The 17,437-nt window shown below is 36.5% G+C and overlaps 1 protein-coding gene across 1 annotated transcript; it reads right to left on the bottom strand.

Annotated features, from left to right (window-relative positions):
- LOC109726406 (probable ubiquitin-like-specific protease 2B) lies at positions 220–17,092 on the bottom strand. Its single transcript, XM_020255977.1, has 16 exons — positions 16,785–17,092; positions 14,783–15,054; positions 14,565–14,661; positions 14,412–14,491; positions 13,875–14,072; positions 13,714–13,789; positions 13,137–13,245; positions 8,597–8,665; positions 7,054–7,185; positions 5,490–5,690; positions 5,364–5,419; positions 5,190–5,283; positions 3,128–3,218; positions 2,719–2,838; positions 1,479–1,841; positions 220–1,046 (listed from the first exon to the last, which is right to left on the bottom strand). The coding sequence occupies exons 1-16, from the start codon at positions 16,939–16,941 to the stop codon at positions 450–452; spliced, it is 2,712 nt and encodes a 903-aa protein (XP_020111566.1). The 5' UTR covers positions 16,942–17,092; the 3' UTR covers positions 220–449.

The raw sequence follows: 17,437 nt of genomic DNA, 5'->3' as shown, positions 1-17,437 counted from the left end.
TTTACAAGCTAAATATTTTATGAACTAAAAACATTCAATGGTGTAGATTCATCTCACACATGCATGTACATTAAGGGTGGGCACCAAATCAAAAAACCCGCGAAAACAAATTGGTTTCGGTGGTAAATGGTTCGGTTTTGATTTCAAATAGCATCAAATTAAAAAAAATTTGGTTTGATTTTTGAATCAAAAGATTAAAAAACCAGCGCAAATTGAACCAAAAAAAAAACCCAAAAGTTTTACATTTTTCTATGCATTCAGAGACTAGTTTTAGTAAAGTATTCAAAAGTAGAAAATAAAAGCAAGAAATTGGAGGAATCCATTTTCAGAACACCAACTCTCCTACAAGCACTTTACAAGCATTTCACATTCAACAAGGACATTTACATAGTACAGTAATAACCTCAATATTTCACCGACAAAATCGCGAAAGTGAGCATTGCGCGGTTTCACAAAGCGGAATCCCTCGTGAAGCTCCGAGTTCGCCTTCGGCATCCTTCAGGGAACACCACCTTGCGTCGCTTGCTGGGCTGCTGCTCAAACCTCGTTCCAGTCACCTGAACCTCGTCTTTATCTGAAGAATTCTCGTCGTCCGCAATAATGATATCGCGGGACGGCTCCCGCACATCGCTGCCACTCTCTTCCTTTCTAGCCTCGATTTTCGAGCATTCGTCGGCATCGCTCGTTCCAGCCTCCGTCGCACGAGATAACTCGTTCGTCAGAATGCTAATTTCCTTATCGTTGATCGCTTGTGTGGCTTCGCCAACCGCATCCTGCACATCAGTTGTATGGTTCTCCCCAGAAACTTCACAGCAGGCATTGTTCTTCTCCTCCGACGAGATCGTCGGGCTATCTGGAACATAACCTAAGTTTTCTTCGAGAGGTTCGGTTTTCCCTTCGACTTCTGCGTCAATAACCATATTGCCGACATTCGAAGACTCAGGTAAGGAGTGTAAATCCTTCGGTGAGTGTGAGGTTGTACAAAGCTGGACCTCTTCTCTTTCTAGGGTTTTGGATGCTAACGATGTGTCCCCTTCCACATGCTCCTAAGTGACAAAGAAAAGTGGTGAAGAGATAAGAGTCGAGAACATAATTGAAAAGTTTCTTGGGAACTGTACAATCGAAAAACGAATTGAAAAGATTAAGTGCGTCCGAATCCTTAAAAAGTTTGGTCACGAACCCCAAACCTCGTCATCAGATTTCTTATGGTCTTAAGAAGGGAAACAAACTGAGTCCTTTAGTCTGGGATTTAGATACGGTTAAAAAGTAGGGCATGTCTGATGCTCACAAGGAAGGGTTAGGTGTCGACTTTGTTTACGACGGAGAGAAATGGAAGTACTGGATTATTAGACTTAACAGTATTATCTTTATTCCTTAGTTTCAAAATTTTGAAGTGTGGGGACTTCAATTGGTTACCTACCTAAAAAAAAAAAAAAATTTCTTGGGTAAAATATATTAGATGGAGAAAAGGATAATACCTCTAACATGCAAGCCGCAGACGAGAGCGTTTGACAAGTTGAATCGGATTTAAGAACAACTTGCTGAATCGCTCCCGATTTCTCATCAGATTCAGGAACATCAACAGAAAATGTAGTGGAAATTTTTGTTTGAGTTTCTCTTTCGGTAGCTATATCAGTGCTCGGGCAGCAGTGCGAAGAAAGAAACTCCACTACTGGTTCTTGCTTGGTATCGTCACATTCGGGATAAGCTCTCGAAGGATCCCCATCTGCATCGGTGATTGGAATAGATCTCTGAGCCGGGTCGAGAAGATCGTAAATAAGTTTTCTGATGAGGGATCGCTTAAAGGAAGCATCAGCAGGTGGAAACCAATCGGCGCTAAGCTGGCAAAGTATACACGTAAAATACATTTAACAAAAAATACAAAGAGGTATGTAAATTTTCATTTGCAAATGAAGACAACATAAGTGAAAACTATTTGTTCTATGGCCCTTGAGATGTTGGGGATTTCAAATACAGTTATTCCACAGTATGAAGTCTCAGAATTTGCACTCGAGTAATTGTATCCATTTTGTGTACCTATAGTATATTTAGATGAATTAAGGGCGTGAGAAAACCCCATAAGATTCTTAAAACGAAGTTAATCTCAAGTCATCAAATTCTATGCCATCGCCTTACCCTCCTTTATCAGGTGAAGTCATTGGGATTGAAAACTCTTCTCAAAGAATAGTCATAGGAGGAGATTAATGCCTGCAGCAGGCGCACCAGATCACACACTTCGTATTGCCCAGTGAGATAACATCTATCACAGTGAATGCCTCTTTCTACTAAAGCAAATGGGATGGATAGCATATGGTTCCACACTAGCAATCAATCCTACTGACCGCTACATTAATTTTATTTTTTTTAAACCCCTCATCAACTAAAAGAAAGTTAGCATGAGTCTCAGAAACATTCTTGTGGTTGTGTGTCGATCTTGTTACTTAAAATAGATGCTTCTAGGTCTTTTGAAGAAGCAAAAAGAGTTATTACATTACTATCAACAAAAATTAAATCATCATTCATTACTTTCCAAAACAGCAACGTAATAATTGGTTATGGGCACTACAACAATTATAAAAGAATACAAGAAGAGTGCATTGGTAGGAGCCAAGTTTTAGAAAAATGCAGTTATCTCTACTGGACATTATTCGCTGCTAAATTCACATTATGCTTTCTACGGACAACAAAAATGGTGATTAAAGAAACGTGTCAACTTACAAAGCTGGAGAACTTGGTGATTCTGAAAGGGTTGAAATTAGTAGGAGCTTCCTCCAAAAACAACTCCACGTAATGTAGTAAGAAGAGGCCACAGTCAAATGAATTCTCCTGTTGAGGCAACTAAAATAGAAAGGCAAGACAAGAGCAAGCTGTCACTCATGCAAAATTTAAAAGCTCAGATAACTCATTTGCGGCAATTAAGCAGTTTTCGAACAACCAGGTGTTCTCTGTATTGATAAATATTATTCTAACGCATACCAGTTGAAAATCAAGGAAAGAAACAAAAAAAAATCTGAATCAATATGCAAAATCATATAGTCAGTATTTTCATAACTACAATCACAAGAACGACAAACTGTCAAACAAACTGGTTCTCCAAAGTACAACATAAGGGGAAAAAAATACAAACCTCAAGTGAGACAAATCTCAAGTTCAAAAATTTTTCTGAATAATCTATAGGTGAATCGGGGTGTCTTTCCTTCCACTCCTCCCATAAATAACTGTTAGTCCCCAAAGGAAAACATAAAGCCAATATTCAATAACTATTCAGGAAAGTACCAAGCAAAAACCAATTATATATCAAGTAAAAAAGAGCAAATATCCATGCTAGGAGATAAGGAAATGTATAGAATATGTGTCCTCAAGAAAACTTTTGAGTTAAAAGTCGTGCAGAAAACATAAAATATTGTACAAAGTATGCACAAAAAGACAAATGTTTAGAAAAGTTGACAGTTGTTTATGGCATCAAGTTTAATAAAAGCTTCCTGGTTGCTGTGAACGATATGTGGAGGTTAATTAACTGACTAATTTGTACAAATTCTAGAACTTGTGAGTAATTCTCTGATAAAATCATTGTATAAATTTCTGTAGCAAAACTACTCCATGACAGATCAGATGCCCACTAAAGGCTTTAGCTGTTCCAATTGCTGGAACAAGGGAACAATGAAATGGACTGCATAATTGTTTCAGCACCATCGATTGACATCAAGCAATCACTACCCAATACAAAACCAAGCCGGAAAGAGGATTAAAAGTAGCTGGGTGAAGTTGGTCAGTAAATATATCTACCACGAGGAACTGCTTTGGCTCCTCAAACAGCCAGAAACAAACCCCAAAAACTTTCTTAAGTGGTAAAAGTGTTCAAAAAAGATGTAGTTCCAGATTTATGATGTAAAATATTTGAGGACTCTATATATATATATAGTCCAACTACTATACTCTTATGAGTACGATCGCCCTCGTACTCATAAGTCGTTTTTGATGATAGAGCTTCCGAATCGACGATCCATACCGTTAAACATTATCTAGAGTATTTAAAACTTTTAGAAATCAAATTTCATAATTTTTGACATCATTTACCTTACGATCAAAAGCTCACAATTTTTAACGGCCGGTATAGGATAGTTGTTAGTTTAACGGTGTAAAAGAATTGGAATAGGTTGAATTTTTTGATAGAAAATTCTATTCATTACCTAGATAAAGATCAATAACTCCGATCTTAAATTGAAGGGTCCGATCATCCATTTTTAGGACGTCGTTCGATTTCGACCGTTCATTTTATGCCCGTTTGATGGACTTTATTATGATTTCAAAAAATTACGAAATTTATTTTCTAGAAGTTTCAAATACTCTAGATCATATTTAACGGAGTGGATCGTTGATTCGGAAGCCCCATCATCGAAAACAACTTATGAGTACGAAGGGCCCGAAAACAACTTATGAGTACGAAGGGCCCAATACTCATAAGAGTATAGTAGCCCTACTCTATATATATATATATATATATATATAGAGCTAGGCTGGTATACTATCGGTAGCACGGAGGCCTCCGTGCTACCAAGTTGTTTTCAATGATGCGGCTTCTAAATCGACGATCGGCTCCGTTAGACTTGATCTACACTATTAAAAGTATTTGGAAACTAACTTTAGACTTGATTGGCTTCGTTAGACTTGATCGACGATGTGGTGTGTTTGTGAGTTTAACAGTGTAAAACAATCCAAATCCGATGAAAATTTTATAGAAAATTCTTTTCACTATTTAGAGTAAGATCAGTATATCTGATCTTGAATTTAAATGTTTTATCATCATTTTTTATGAAATTTTTATTTTCAGCCGTTCAATTTTAGACTACTTGTTTGATAGGTAAATGATATCAAAAAGTTATGAAATTTAGTTTCTAAATACTTTTAATAGTGTAGATCAAGTCTAACGGAGCCGATCGTCGATTTGGAAGCCGCATCATCGAAAACAACTTGATAGCACGAAGGCCTCCGTGCTACCGATAGTATAGCAGCCAAACTATATATATATATATATATATATATATATATATATATAGAGAGAGAGAGAGAGAGAGAGAGAGAGAGAGAGAGAGAGAGGCATAATTTGCATATAATTGCACAACAATATTCTTCTTACAAAAATTTACAAGAGTAAAAAGGAACATCTGTCCTCAAAGAACAAGAAGTACCTCTGCAATATGTTCTTGAGACCACTATGATTGCCCTTCAAAGAATCCATGTGCAAGATACATGGCACTTTAGAACACTCCCTTAAGTCATCAGCTGAAATAACACAACACAGCATCAGCACAATAACAGGATGCAAAAAAAAAAAAAAAACAAGCACAAGCCAAAGCCCTTACCTTCAAAGGTTGCTACTTCACCAGGATGACATATAACAAGCAAACTCCAATGAAGACTGTTCAAGCTCATGGATTAATATTACAGTAAAAAATCAAACTTGTTGAAGGGCACAAGAATACTCTTACTTGAAGTTGACTGGAATAAAGATGTAATCCTTCTCAAAAATATTCACTTTCCGAGTCCATTTACGGACACGAAGAAAAGCAGCTCTGCCTTCTGAAACTTTGCCGGGATCCTTGTCCAGATCTGCCAGCTTACGGAAGAAAAAGCTATTAAAAAAGTGGAACCTTTGCTTCTCGTTAGGTGGAATTTTGTTCTTCAAGTATCTGCAATCAAGCAAATAACCATTATCCCTACACTAAAGATATGGCAAAGATAGTCATATAGAGAATGAATGAAAGCCACCAAATAAAGAACAATCACATGCTTTGGGGTTTGATTTATCATTTTATCTTACTTCAGTAAAAAAGAATGATTCAAGGCAAGGTATTAGAAAGTTTGTTCAAAAGGATAGATACGAAGTTAAGTGTTGACACCTTGAGAATAAATTGATAGAATCAAAATAAAGGCACTTATGTGATGCAATCAACTAATCAAACAACAAAACCTCAGAAAACCAGTTAATCAACCAGCTGGCGGTCTTGAGTTCACAAGGCTAACTACTACTTTGTCCCTTTTCAACTAGATCAAATTGAACTCAAAAAGTCCAATAAGTTACGCGATTTTAATGTTGATATTAAAGCAGGAAGGTTCAGCAGGTTTTCCTCCAAAAGAATCAAAATCAGATACTTCTGAGGGATGCTTCAGGGAAGAAAAATGTCTGAGTTGTTGCTTTCCATATTAAACACTTATAACCTTAGTGTCCTAAATATTTCCTGCTCGTTGTACTGCATGGAAAAGTGGAAAAAATTGGAAATGAAAAACCCTCTTCCATCTTCTCCTCCTAGGAAGAGTGTAACAAACAGTTGAGAGGATGACTCCACAAGCATCATAATTGGGAAAACTTAGCACATCGGATTATACATAAGTTTTCTCCCCAGAAAAAGGACGAATTACATGCGTTCAAATATAGCGGCCAATAAACATGTCAAAATGAACCCTTCAGTGTGCTTAAGCATGGCATAAAGCACTAAAAACTAATGCAAAGCACAATCCTTCATCCATGGCTTATCGATCCATATAATCAAAGAGGTTTCCATTTTTACACCAAAAATAGAAAGGTATAAAAAACGAATATAACCAAATATTTCACTCAAGATTTCACTACTTGTGGTGATTGGTCTATAACCATGCCAACTGCCACAGCAATCTTGGATAAAATTAATGTCTTCATATCACATATTTCTAGCAGTTAATAAAGAAATATAGCAACTATATCTCATTGCAACATTCCAAATGTGACCTCTCTATGTAAACTACAAATAAAAAGAGAAAAAAAAAATCTCATATAAATGGCGGTAAAGAAAAAAAGGACGCTGATTGAATAGAAAGGACAAAGGATGACTGCTTGCAGATCTGATACTTACATGATTCAAGCATCAAAATTAGATGGATAAGAAGACATCAATAGCAGATTAAACACAGTATAGACCCCATTTTACCCTAACAAAGAAAACTTAAAAAGGAATCTCCATTGAGGAAAAAAAGTGATAAACTGAAAAATTATGTATAAAAATTTGCTCAACTTACTTGATGAAAAAGTCTATAATAGTGTCATTGATAAATGTTTCAGGTAGTAGCAAGTCAATATCTCTTTTACTGATAGATACAGCATCAGGATCTCCTTTTGGGTAAATAACATCTTCAATGGGCTCTGCAATTCTGAAACCAAAATAGTTCTACGTGTCATAATATCTACAATTGGCATGACTAGGATAAGAACAGATACTATCACCTCACCATGAAAAGTAGTCAGCTGCAAAATAATATCGGAGTACAAGTTACTAGAAGGAAGTGGAATATAATTGTTGCACAGTTATTTAGAATAGGAAAATATTTTTGTTTATTAAGATGTCAGTTGATACCAATGAAGAACAATCTCTATCGCAAGAAGACAGGTTAAGTTGCACTTAAGCTATCACATGACAGAGCACCCATTTTCTGACTGAGAGCTCTATCATCCTTGGTTAGATTGCTACTTTAAATTATCCTTAACCTAATTAAAGTCGAAGTAATTAGCAGTTTATTTCAAATTGCTAGCAGGTTTGCAGCACCGCATAATGAAAATACATGTTGGATATGCTAGATGATGTAGTATGATATTTAATTCTCTCCATCAATACATCTGATGACGTCCTAAGTGACATACAAGATGGAGGTTAAGTGGAAATTTCTATAGCGTGAGACAGCTGCGTAATGCCTGAAAAATTGGATAATTTCTCCTTGCTTGAATAAAGAACAATTCCATCACGAGAACCAAGAAACAAGAAATATGTTCCAAGGAATTTCATAATTGATTTTCCCCGATTTTCCCCAAGTAGAACAGTTATACAGTGCAGGTTGAGGTTGATGAAGTTTTAAGTGAAGTAAAGCAACAGGGATTTTAGGAGATGAACTTTAGATCATATTAAAAAGAAAGATGTGAATGTGAGTAAAATGTGAACTCATTTTAATCTAAATAAGCTTCCGCCGTGCACTGAGAACCCCATGACTTTCTTGCTGGAGATAATTGCAGGCTAGCCTATTAGCTTCTGGTCAAGGGTGGAAACAGCTGGATGTTCAAATCTAAAACCCATTCAAACAGGTTAATACAAGAAGCAATTAAAGGTAAAAAGGCAAAGACGCAATTGCTGCGTATGTAACCTTGGAAGCACAATGTGATATGTGTAGCTAAGTCGACAAAAGATGCATAGTCAAGTCAAACTAACATCGACTCAGTCCACATAGAATTCCAATTTAGTTCTGGATACAATCGCGTTTCAAGATGTACCCTCTTTTATGGAGCTAGAGGAGTATAGATGGGAATATATATGGAAAGGAAGTGCTAAGAGAACTAATAGAAAGAAGAATAGAAGTGAGAAGCAGATGCAAGGAAGACAATGCAGAGGGGACAGAAAGGGAGGGAGGGAGGGAGAGAGAGAGAGAGAGGGAGGAAAGAGATAAAAGAGGGCGATATGAGGTCCATATTTAACATTGACAAAAATGATAGCTACAGAAACATACAGAAGAGTTGCATACATTAAGAAGCTCAAGACAGTAAATAAGTTTTAGAAAAAAGGACAGTTGCACTCACCCAGTAAAATATTCTTTTGCAAAGACCAAATTAGGCTCCAGAGTGTCCTCTTCCCCAATCCAACCATCACTGGACATTTTTAAAAGAGACATTACTAAAAGTCGGGCACAGTTATCTTTTGAAAAAGAAAAGTGAAGGAACAAAATAGTGACAGTGCGTCTTCTTACACAGTGTGCAAAACTTTCAAAAATCAAAATGAAAGAAGTCAGATTGTATAATAAGTAATTGACGTAAGAAAAATTATCAATCAACCAATTTACAATCGCTAATACATATAGCCAAATAACCTCAATAAGGAGTTAAGCCACCATCCTCTAATTCACTAGATCCAATAGAATGTTACTCCTAACAATCAATACAGGGAAATTGAAATGCAATATCTGGTCAAATAACATCATCAGAAAAGAATCTAGTCATTGTCATCGGATAATATTGACTTGTGGCCCAAACAAAAGTAAGTGAATTCAGCATTGTCCTTCTGTTAGGTGCATTTCACAAAACTCAGGAATTGATCACCTCTTGTTTCATTATGCTCCAAGCCAAATCCAACATCGCACACCAAACTTCCAAAAATGTACTTAAAAGTTTCCCGTAATTTACTCATCTTAAGTACATGACTTGTACATCTACAGGCTTAATGCCTTAATGTTCCATTGTATATTAAAAGCGCGCACACATATGTTCAGCATACCACAAAATCAGTGCACACCCTAACATGCAAAAAGGTGTGGGTAAGGAGAAAAACCTTAGATGACCCTGCAGTAGCCCATTCTTAACCATCAGAAATATCACCAGCAGATAACTGGCATAAATTAGACTGATTCCTCTGTCCAATAATATCTGCAACTTTTGCTTCACATTCTAGATGTAACCGATCGTTTCATCTTTCACTTCATAGCAACATAGCAAAGCAACCACATAGTTTTTCCCAACCATCTTTTTCCCCAACCATCTTTTTCCCCACTATTTACGTTTAAAGCTTTAAAGAGCAGTCATACGGTAAAATTTCCAGCTAGGCGTCACGGACACTGACACGGGACACGGAACACGACTCGGACACCGCGACTCAGCAACTTTCAAAAAATTAGAACACGGACATAGCATGAACACCGCTAATAAAATATAATATTATTAATATAATAATATATTCTTATTATATATAAAATATTAATTTTGGTAAAATATTGTTATATTTCTCATACAAATAAAAGTTAATAAAATTTTCATTGATAGTTCATATATTGTAAGAAAAAAAATTCTCCACCATACATAATTTATTTATATTGTCAAAAAAAATTATATGCATTCATCAAAAAGCTAAAATATTTATTATCGTACATTACATATGCATAGAAAAAGTAAAATAAATATAGGTATATATTTTTTTTCGTTGTATGCACTATGGATCGGCATTAAACGGACGTCCAAGGAGTGTCCACATTGGACACGTGTCCGACACGGACACGTGAGGCTCATAGAAGCATCCGTGATATGTAGGTTTCCAGCCTTTTGTATGGCACTTCATCACCCAAAACCCTTAGCGAGCTGCACAAGGCAGTTGATTTCTAATATTTTTGCCTCCAAACCCAATTTTCCCAACCTTTTCCTTTAGATGACTATGAATTTTTCAATTTAATAATTCCGCCCTTAGTCATTCACAATATTCCACCAGTTTCACGTTTAGCCCTCAATGAGCAACAGGTTCAAACTTGTTTTCCTGACGAAATATTTAATGGTTTCTATTTATAGTATTTAATAACAGCTAGTTTGCAGCAGGCCTGTCTAAATTTCTTCTGAGCTAGTCAGCACTTATGCCTAACTTACCATCTATTGGTATCAGGCCAATCAGAGTTTAGGCAACATTTTCATCCAGCATCTTAGTAGCAAACTATTTACCATCTTTACATATGAGCTCCACAAAATTTCAGGCCAGATTTAGATTCAGCATGTTAGTAGCACTGATTGACCTCAAGAAGTATGCATATCAGAATGCATCTGCTGATGTTTTAATGCCCACAATCACAATATTATCAAGAAAGAAAAAAAGAGTATAGTATCTTTTCTTTAGATTCAACACATGAATGCTGAAATTACAGTGGCTTCATTTTTCTTAACTTAAAATCTGATTGATTCTTTTTTGCAAAGGAGGGAGCTGAATGATTCTACAGGTACTGACACACGTAAGCTACCAAATGCCATGGAACTGATACATGCTTAACTTGTATTATAGTAGCCATCAAGTAATTATACAGGCAACATTTCAAGCATGACATTCAAAGAGTGTTAAGCACTTTGTTAATTCATTAAATATGCAAATATGGCATATTCTAGTTTATAACTTTTCTTCATAGTAAGCCATATTAGGGTTCAATGCCTTGTTGGCCATTCTTCTGATTTTTCTATTAGCTGCAGCCACTTATTTTAGAGCATTTGAAGTCTAAAGTTTCTATTGCAGTGGGGAGCTGCAATGTAACTCCAAGCCCCAAAAGCAAAAGCTGCATTTGCAAACTTCTGATTTTACTTGAGTAGAGCAGCTGTTAGAAGGACTCACATCCAAAATCGCTTCATCAAACAGCACTAAACCCCATGGAGGGGCCAACCACCAACCAACCCCTAAATGGTTTGATATTCCATACCTCTATTTTACTCTAAAAATACATCCAGAAAGTCTAAGCATATTCAATGCTCCTCCAGAAGGCTTTTTTCTAGACTAGTCGAATAATTACAAATTACAATACAGTAAAGCATTTAGACCAAGGATTCAAGTGCCGCCCCGTGCCGCCCCCAAGAACAGGGGGGGTCTCGGACCCCCCCCTGGGTGCCGCGTGCCGCTGCATTCTTTTTTTTTTTTTTGGCTTTTTCCTTTTTCTTTTGTTCTCTGGGGTATCGAGCCCCCCTCCCAGGCCACCTATAGTCTTTTTTTTTCACTTTATTGTCTTTTTTTCAACTTTTTTTTTTTTTTTGGCGGATGCATTTTTTTTAACTTCTTATTTATCAATATAGGAGCAAATTTTTAATTGACATGCCTATCGGCCCGAGCCCTCCGCTTCCACCACAGACATCTAATTTTTTTTTGCAAAATATTTTATCAACAATTGTCGCACCGCGAAGCTTTCGGTGAATCAAGGGAACAAAATTCGATCTCCTAAACAAATTTTGATCATATATTTTTAAAAAGAACAAAAGAACAAAATATGGATATAATATCTGGAATATATGACTTTCTCACAATACCAGCAATACTTATATTAATATTGTCAAATAAATCTTGTATCCGCAGATGACAATACGCCATATGATCAAACGTGACGATCTATGTCAAATTAAACAGTCATCTCTATATAAAGATGAAAATTTAAATAATTATTGTACTTGTGAATTTTATTATTGTATTTTAATTTCTATTCTACATCAGGTATAGTTGTATTTTATTTACAAAAAGCTTACATGCATATTAATTGATGAGTGTAGTAAGGTATATATAATAAATATTCATAATTATTTATTTAAATCTTTCAAAATAATATTATAAGAGTTTATTAGAACAAAAAAAAATGAAATAAGTCCGTGCCAAAGCGTGCCAGTAGGAGGTCACGCGTATCTATCGACACGCAAGCGTGCCTGTGCCGTACCGTGCCAGGGACATAACGGCACGCCCCCGTGCCACGGCACTTTAAACCTTGATTTAGACCAGTCGAATAATTACAAATTACAATATAGTAAAGCATTTAATAAAGTTATTTAAATAATTCAGACAATTCCTTAGAAAACAGGGGCTTATCTAAAGTTCTTGATCACATGCAGCTTTATAGTCGTTCTAGTATTCTACTCTACTTATATTTTCCCCTCTATAAAACCACACACTCACTCCTAATAGAAGGGAGAAGATACCGTGCTTTGTAAGCAACTAATCAGGTAGACCTTTTACTATGTTTTCATGTTAACGCAACCTACTTCTTATTAAAAAGCTAATACAGAAATCTATCAATTAACTGGCATAGTCCAGCCTTTCCTACACCTTGCTCAAGCACTCGGTTTTATTTGCCTTGACATCTATTTTACATTTTGTCAAAGTATATACTAAAATTATGCAACCTTAAGAGGGAAGCTATAATCTGAGAAATGTATTTCCGCACGACAAAAATTATAATAAGGATACAATAACCAGTTACAAAATACAATAATTCAGCATTATATAGGAAGTGTTCCGCTATCAGGCTCTGCTGATCACAGAGACACAACATTGATGGGTTAGAATAAATGACAATAGAAGTAACAAATTCCCTTGAATCCTTTCAAGTTATCTAATGGACGGGCTAGAGTAAATCAAATTAGGAGACAAAAATACAGTAAACAATTTCAGAAATCTTTCTTGGCTTGAAGTTACACAACATAGGCAGCAATATAGCCGAGAGAAAAGCCATGAATTATAATGACAGAAAGAAAGATGCAACAAAGCACTTGTGTGTAGCAAAGAAAGTCGAATCACTCAAACAAATTTAGTACAAATAAGAAGACAGAGCACATTATGAGAGCTTACCAAGAGAAAGAACTCCATACATCTTGGTATCTTTGTGCAAGATTTTTTATCTTCTGCTCTTTCTCCAACCATCGCACATCATTCACAGAAAACCTTACTATAATACAATCTAATAGTGTAAAAGAAAGGAACCATATCAGCTCAAATTGACGATAAAGGTTGCATATAGAACTTGGATATAATTCAAGATATCCAAAATGTTCCTTGAATGTGAACTGAAGAGAGAGACACATGATAGGAAAGCACATAAGGAGCAACAAAGAAAATGACGTGACAATTTTACTAACCACTAAGTAATAAGAACAGACATACCAACGCTTATTTTTGCCAAGGCTAATGTTTGAATGTCTATGTTGGATAGGTCATGCAATATGACTCAGTTATCGCCACCTCTATATAGTGAAACTAAATTAATTATCAACTGAATAATTAGCAAGAAATGAGCTGTCGATTAACAGAGAAAAAATATCAATTCAATGTGCAGAAAAGCATGCATAGGCCATGAAGCTTATCAGACAAACAAAAGAGAAAAAAGAAAAGGAACCCTCAAAATACAAAGTATGAACCAGAAAATTACCAAATTCCTTGTACTCTTCCTTAGGTTCAGCCACCGCATTAGCTCGAACACGAAATTTTACCAACGCAGCATCAACCTACATAAGACAAAACATCACAAATACATTCCACAACCATATAAGATGTAGTGAAATTTTAATTTTTAATTCAGGTGCAGCTCACACTTTCAGTCCACTGACTATCAATGCGAATGATGTCAGAAATTCTCCATTCTGTAACTATCACTTTATCATCTACATCTGTATCTGAACCCTCAATGGTAACACAATCAGCAGAGAATGTTAACCTAGGTTCCACCAACAACGAGGTCCCACATGTCACATAATCAGGATGGACTGTAACTGTTGTGTCATCTTCCACCTACAATATAAAATAGAAAAAAAGGAAATCTCACAATAATTTCAAATAACAAGCATAAACATATTGAGTTCCAAAGAAGTGAAACATAAAATTCAGCAAGTATCACAATAAAAAAAAATACAACAGCAACAAGACTCCAATGCAAGAATTTTCAGCACAATCTGGCATAGCCAACATGTGCCGCCCATGCCACTAAGCCTGTGCCAACCGTGCTGTGCCAAGGTATGCTAGCGTGCTGTGTTATGCCAGTGACATGCATGCCCTATTCCAAGGGCACAGCAATCTTTACTCCAATGATTATTGAGACACACTGATATGGCAAGGGAATTTCACTTTTACATTGATACTGGCATGGGGATTTCTTTCACTTTCATCGAATGCAGCATAAAACTCTTCTGACACCGGCTGCTTCACATAACCTGAAGTTACATAGAAAGCTCCAGTTAGCAAGACATTAGGCAAAGCAAGTATAACAACTAGGGCAAATATGACCTTCATTCTCTGAAACATCAGAATCATTGGGAGATAAAGATTGAGTTTCAGATGTCCAGCCATCTCTGTCATCTGGAATCCTATCAAGCACTTCTCTCTAGCGGTAACCATAAGCTCATGAGAATACTAACAGAAAAGCATTACCACAAAAGAAAATTCCCCACAGAAGAGAAAGTAAAAGAATTCAAATTCATTGGATTGAAGATCTAAGAACACACCTCATTGCCCGACGATGATGTTATCAGACTGGAAGCTTGAGCAATAGTAGAAAACTTTCCAGCTTCAATCTCATCTGAGTATTCTTGGCCATGTTCAACACATCTTGATGTGGTAGTGATCACTTCATTAAAGTCATCAGTTCTCTCATCGGAAGAAACCTCATCAGTTTCTGATGAATCTACTGCAAATGACTCTGGCAAGCTATCTCCATCATGCAAGTCTATGCATGAGACACCAGAACTGTCTGTTTGTTTTTTATAATCTGACGCAACTGCAAGAAAAAGGCATCTACCGACTTTAGATAAGATTTGAAACGAAGCCAAATACTCTTAATTTTCAGTGACCTTCTAAAATTTGTACAAAAGGTAATGAAGGTGATTCATGAATGACACACATACTCTCAAATTGTAACAAAATCAAAGCAATTCACCTGATTTCCACATACAACCGCCATATAACCAATTCGCATGCCAATTCAACACACACCAGTACAAAAGTTAAACATCCCTGTGCCCCAACTTCTCCAAAAAGCCATTTTTGAATTACAACTACTAAATAAGCCAATCAAGAGCTCGAGTCAGCGTTTATGAGAAAACTTAAATGCCTGGATGAACGTGCACTTATTACCACCTATCTTAGGCTAACAGGATTACAAATGCACCACCTCCTCCATAATGAAAACCTACATTTTGCTTCCAAATTGTACAATTCGAAGTAATTGGCATAATTCCCATGCACAAAAGCTACAAAAATCAAACATCTCAGTGCTGCAACTTTTCCGAAAATCCTTTTTTGAACTACAGCTAACAAACAAGCCAATCAAGAGCTCAAATTAGGTTTTTTGGGGCTTTCATGCTTGGGAGTTACTACTAACTTTCTTAAGCTAATAGGATTACAAAAAGTATCACTTCCTCTGATAAGAAACTCGACATTTTCCTCGAAATTCTTACACATTCGGATCAATTCAAATAATTTCCACATACAACAGCATGTATAACCGATTCGCATGGTAAGTCACAAAAGTTTAAACATCCCAGTGCCCCAACTTCCTCAAAAAGTCATTTTTGAACAGCTACTAAACAAGCCAATCAAGAGTTCAAATTAGGTGTTAGGGCTTTAACCAATTTCCATGCCACTTAATGAACTCCACCACAAAATGCAAAAATCTCTCAGTGCCCCAACTTTTCCAAAAAGCCTTTTTTGAACTACATCTACCGAATAAGCCGATCAACAAGTAGTAGTTAGGATTTGGGGCCTTACATGCTGGGAGGAAGGTGTACTAATTACTCCCGATTTAAAGCTAATAAAAATGACAAAAGAGTCTCACTTCCTCCAACAATGATACCCCACATTTTCCTCCCAGATTGTAACAAAATCAAAGAAATTCACCAAATTTCCCATGCACGACAGCACGTATAACCAATTTGCATGCCAATTCAACGCATATCACTACAAAAAAGAAAAAGAGCCAATTTGAACTACAGCACTAAATAACCTGATCGAGAGTTCAAGCAAGTGTGTTGGGGGAAGCATTTACTCACTCAGAAGAAGGTGTACTTATAACTACCTATCTTAAGCTAGTAAAAAACACAGGAAGTATCACTTGCTCCAGAAATAAAATCCCACATGTTCCACCCAAATAGTCGAGAATTTGAAGCAATTCACCTAATTTCCACACAAAACAGCTTCTGCAACCAATTTACATGCTAATTCAACGCATAGCACTACAAGAAAAACAGCCGCGATACCTTCCTCCAACAATAAAACCCCACATTTTCCTCCCAAATTGTTACAAATTCGACGAAATTCACTTAATTTCCACACAGAACAGCTTCTATAACCAATTTGCGTGCCAATTCAATGCATACCAGTACGAAAAAAAAAAAACAAAAAAACAAAAAAAAAACAACAACAACAACAACAACATATTTTTTAAACTACGGCGACAAAATAACCGGATCGAGGAGCTCAAATTAGGGTTTAGGGGGGCAGGGCACTTACACGCTCGGAGGAAGCTGTACTTGTTTAGGGTTTCGTCGATCTTAGGGTCCAACTCCGGCCGGAGCTTGGCGGTGTACTTCCCCGACGCCGCCTCCACGGCCTCCTCCTCGTCGTCGAAGTCGAACACCGATAGATTCTTCCGCGACGATCCCTTCATCGCCTCAAAGATCGAGTCGAATCCGATCCAAGTTCGCGGCGAGCGCCCTGATCCAATCCTCCAAACCCTAGAATCGCGCGCTAGGAGTGGAACGATCGCACAGAGCGAGAGAGAAAGGAGGGGAAGGGACACGGGGAATTACTCCGAACGACTCGCTATATAGTCAAGGACTAGATTTAAATTATAAATAGTCACAGGTGGATTTGCGTAAAAGTGAGTTGTTCGAGCCCTTACAAAAGTGTAAGGTTTGTGTAGTACAAGTACAACTAATAAGTGCATGTTTGGTTTCGCTTCTGAAAAATAATTTTAGATGGAAAAATAATTTTTAGCTTAAAAGAGCATTTAGCAATTTTCTTTTAAAAGTCATATTTTTATTTTTCGAATCAGTTTTTTAAAGTCATATTTTTTTATTTTTCGAATCAGTTTTGTAATTTTCGAGGTTCGAAATTAGAAACAACTAAAACCTACTTCTTGAAATCTGATTCTGATTTTTGGA

This window comes from Ananas comosus, linkage group 21, assembly GCF_001540865.1.
Source record: "Ananas comosus cultivar F153 linkage group 21, ASM154086v1, whole genome shotgun sequence".
NCBI lineage: Eukaryota > Viridiplantae > Streptophyta > Magnoliopsida > Poales > Bromeliaceae > Ananas > Ananas comosus.
Note: the sequence above shows the minus strand (reverse complement) of the source record. Positions and strands in the feature narration are given on the sequence as shown.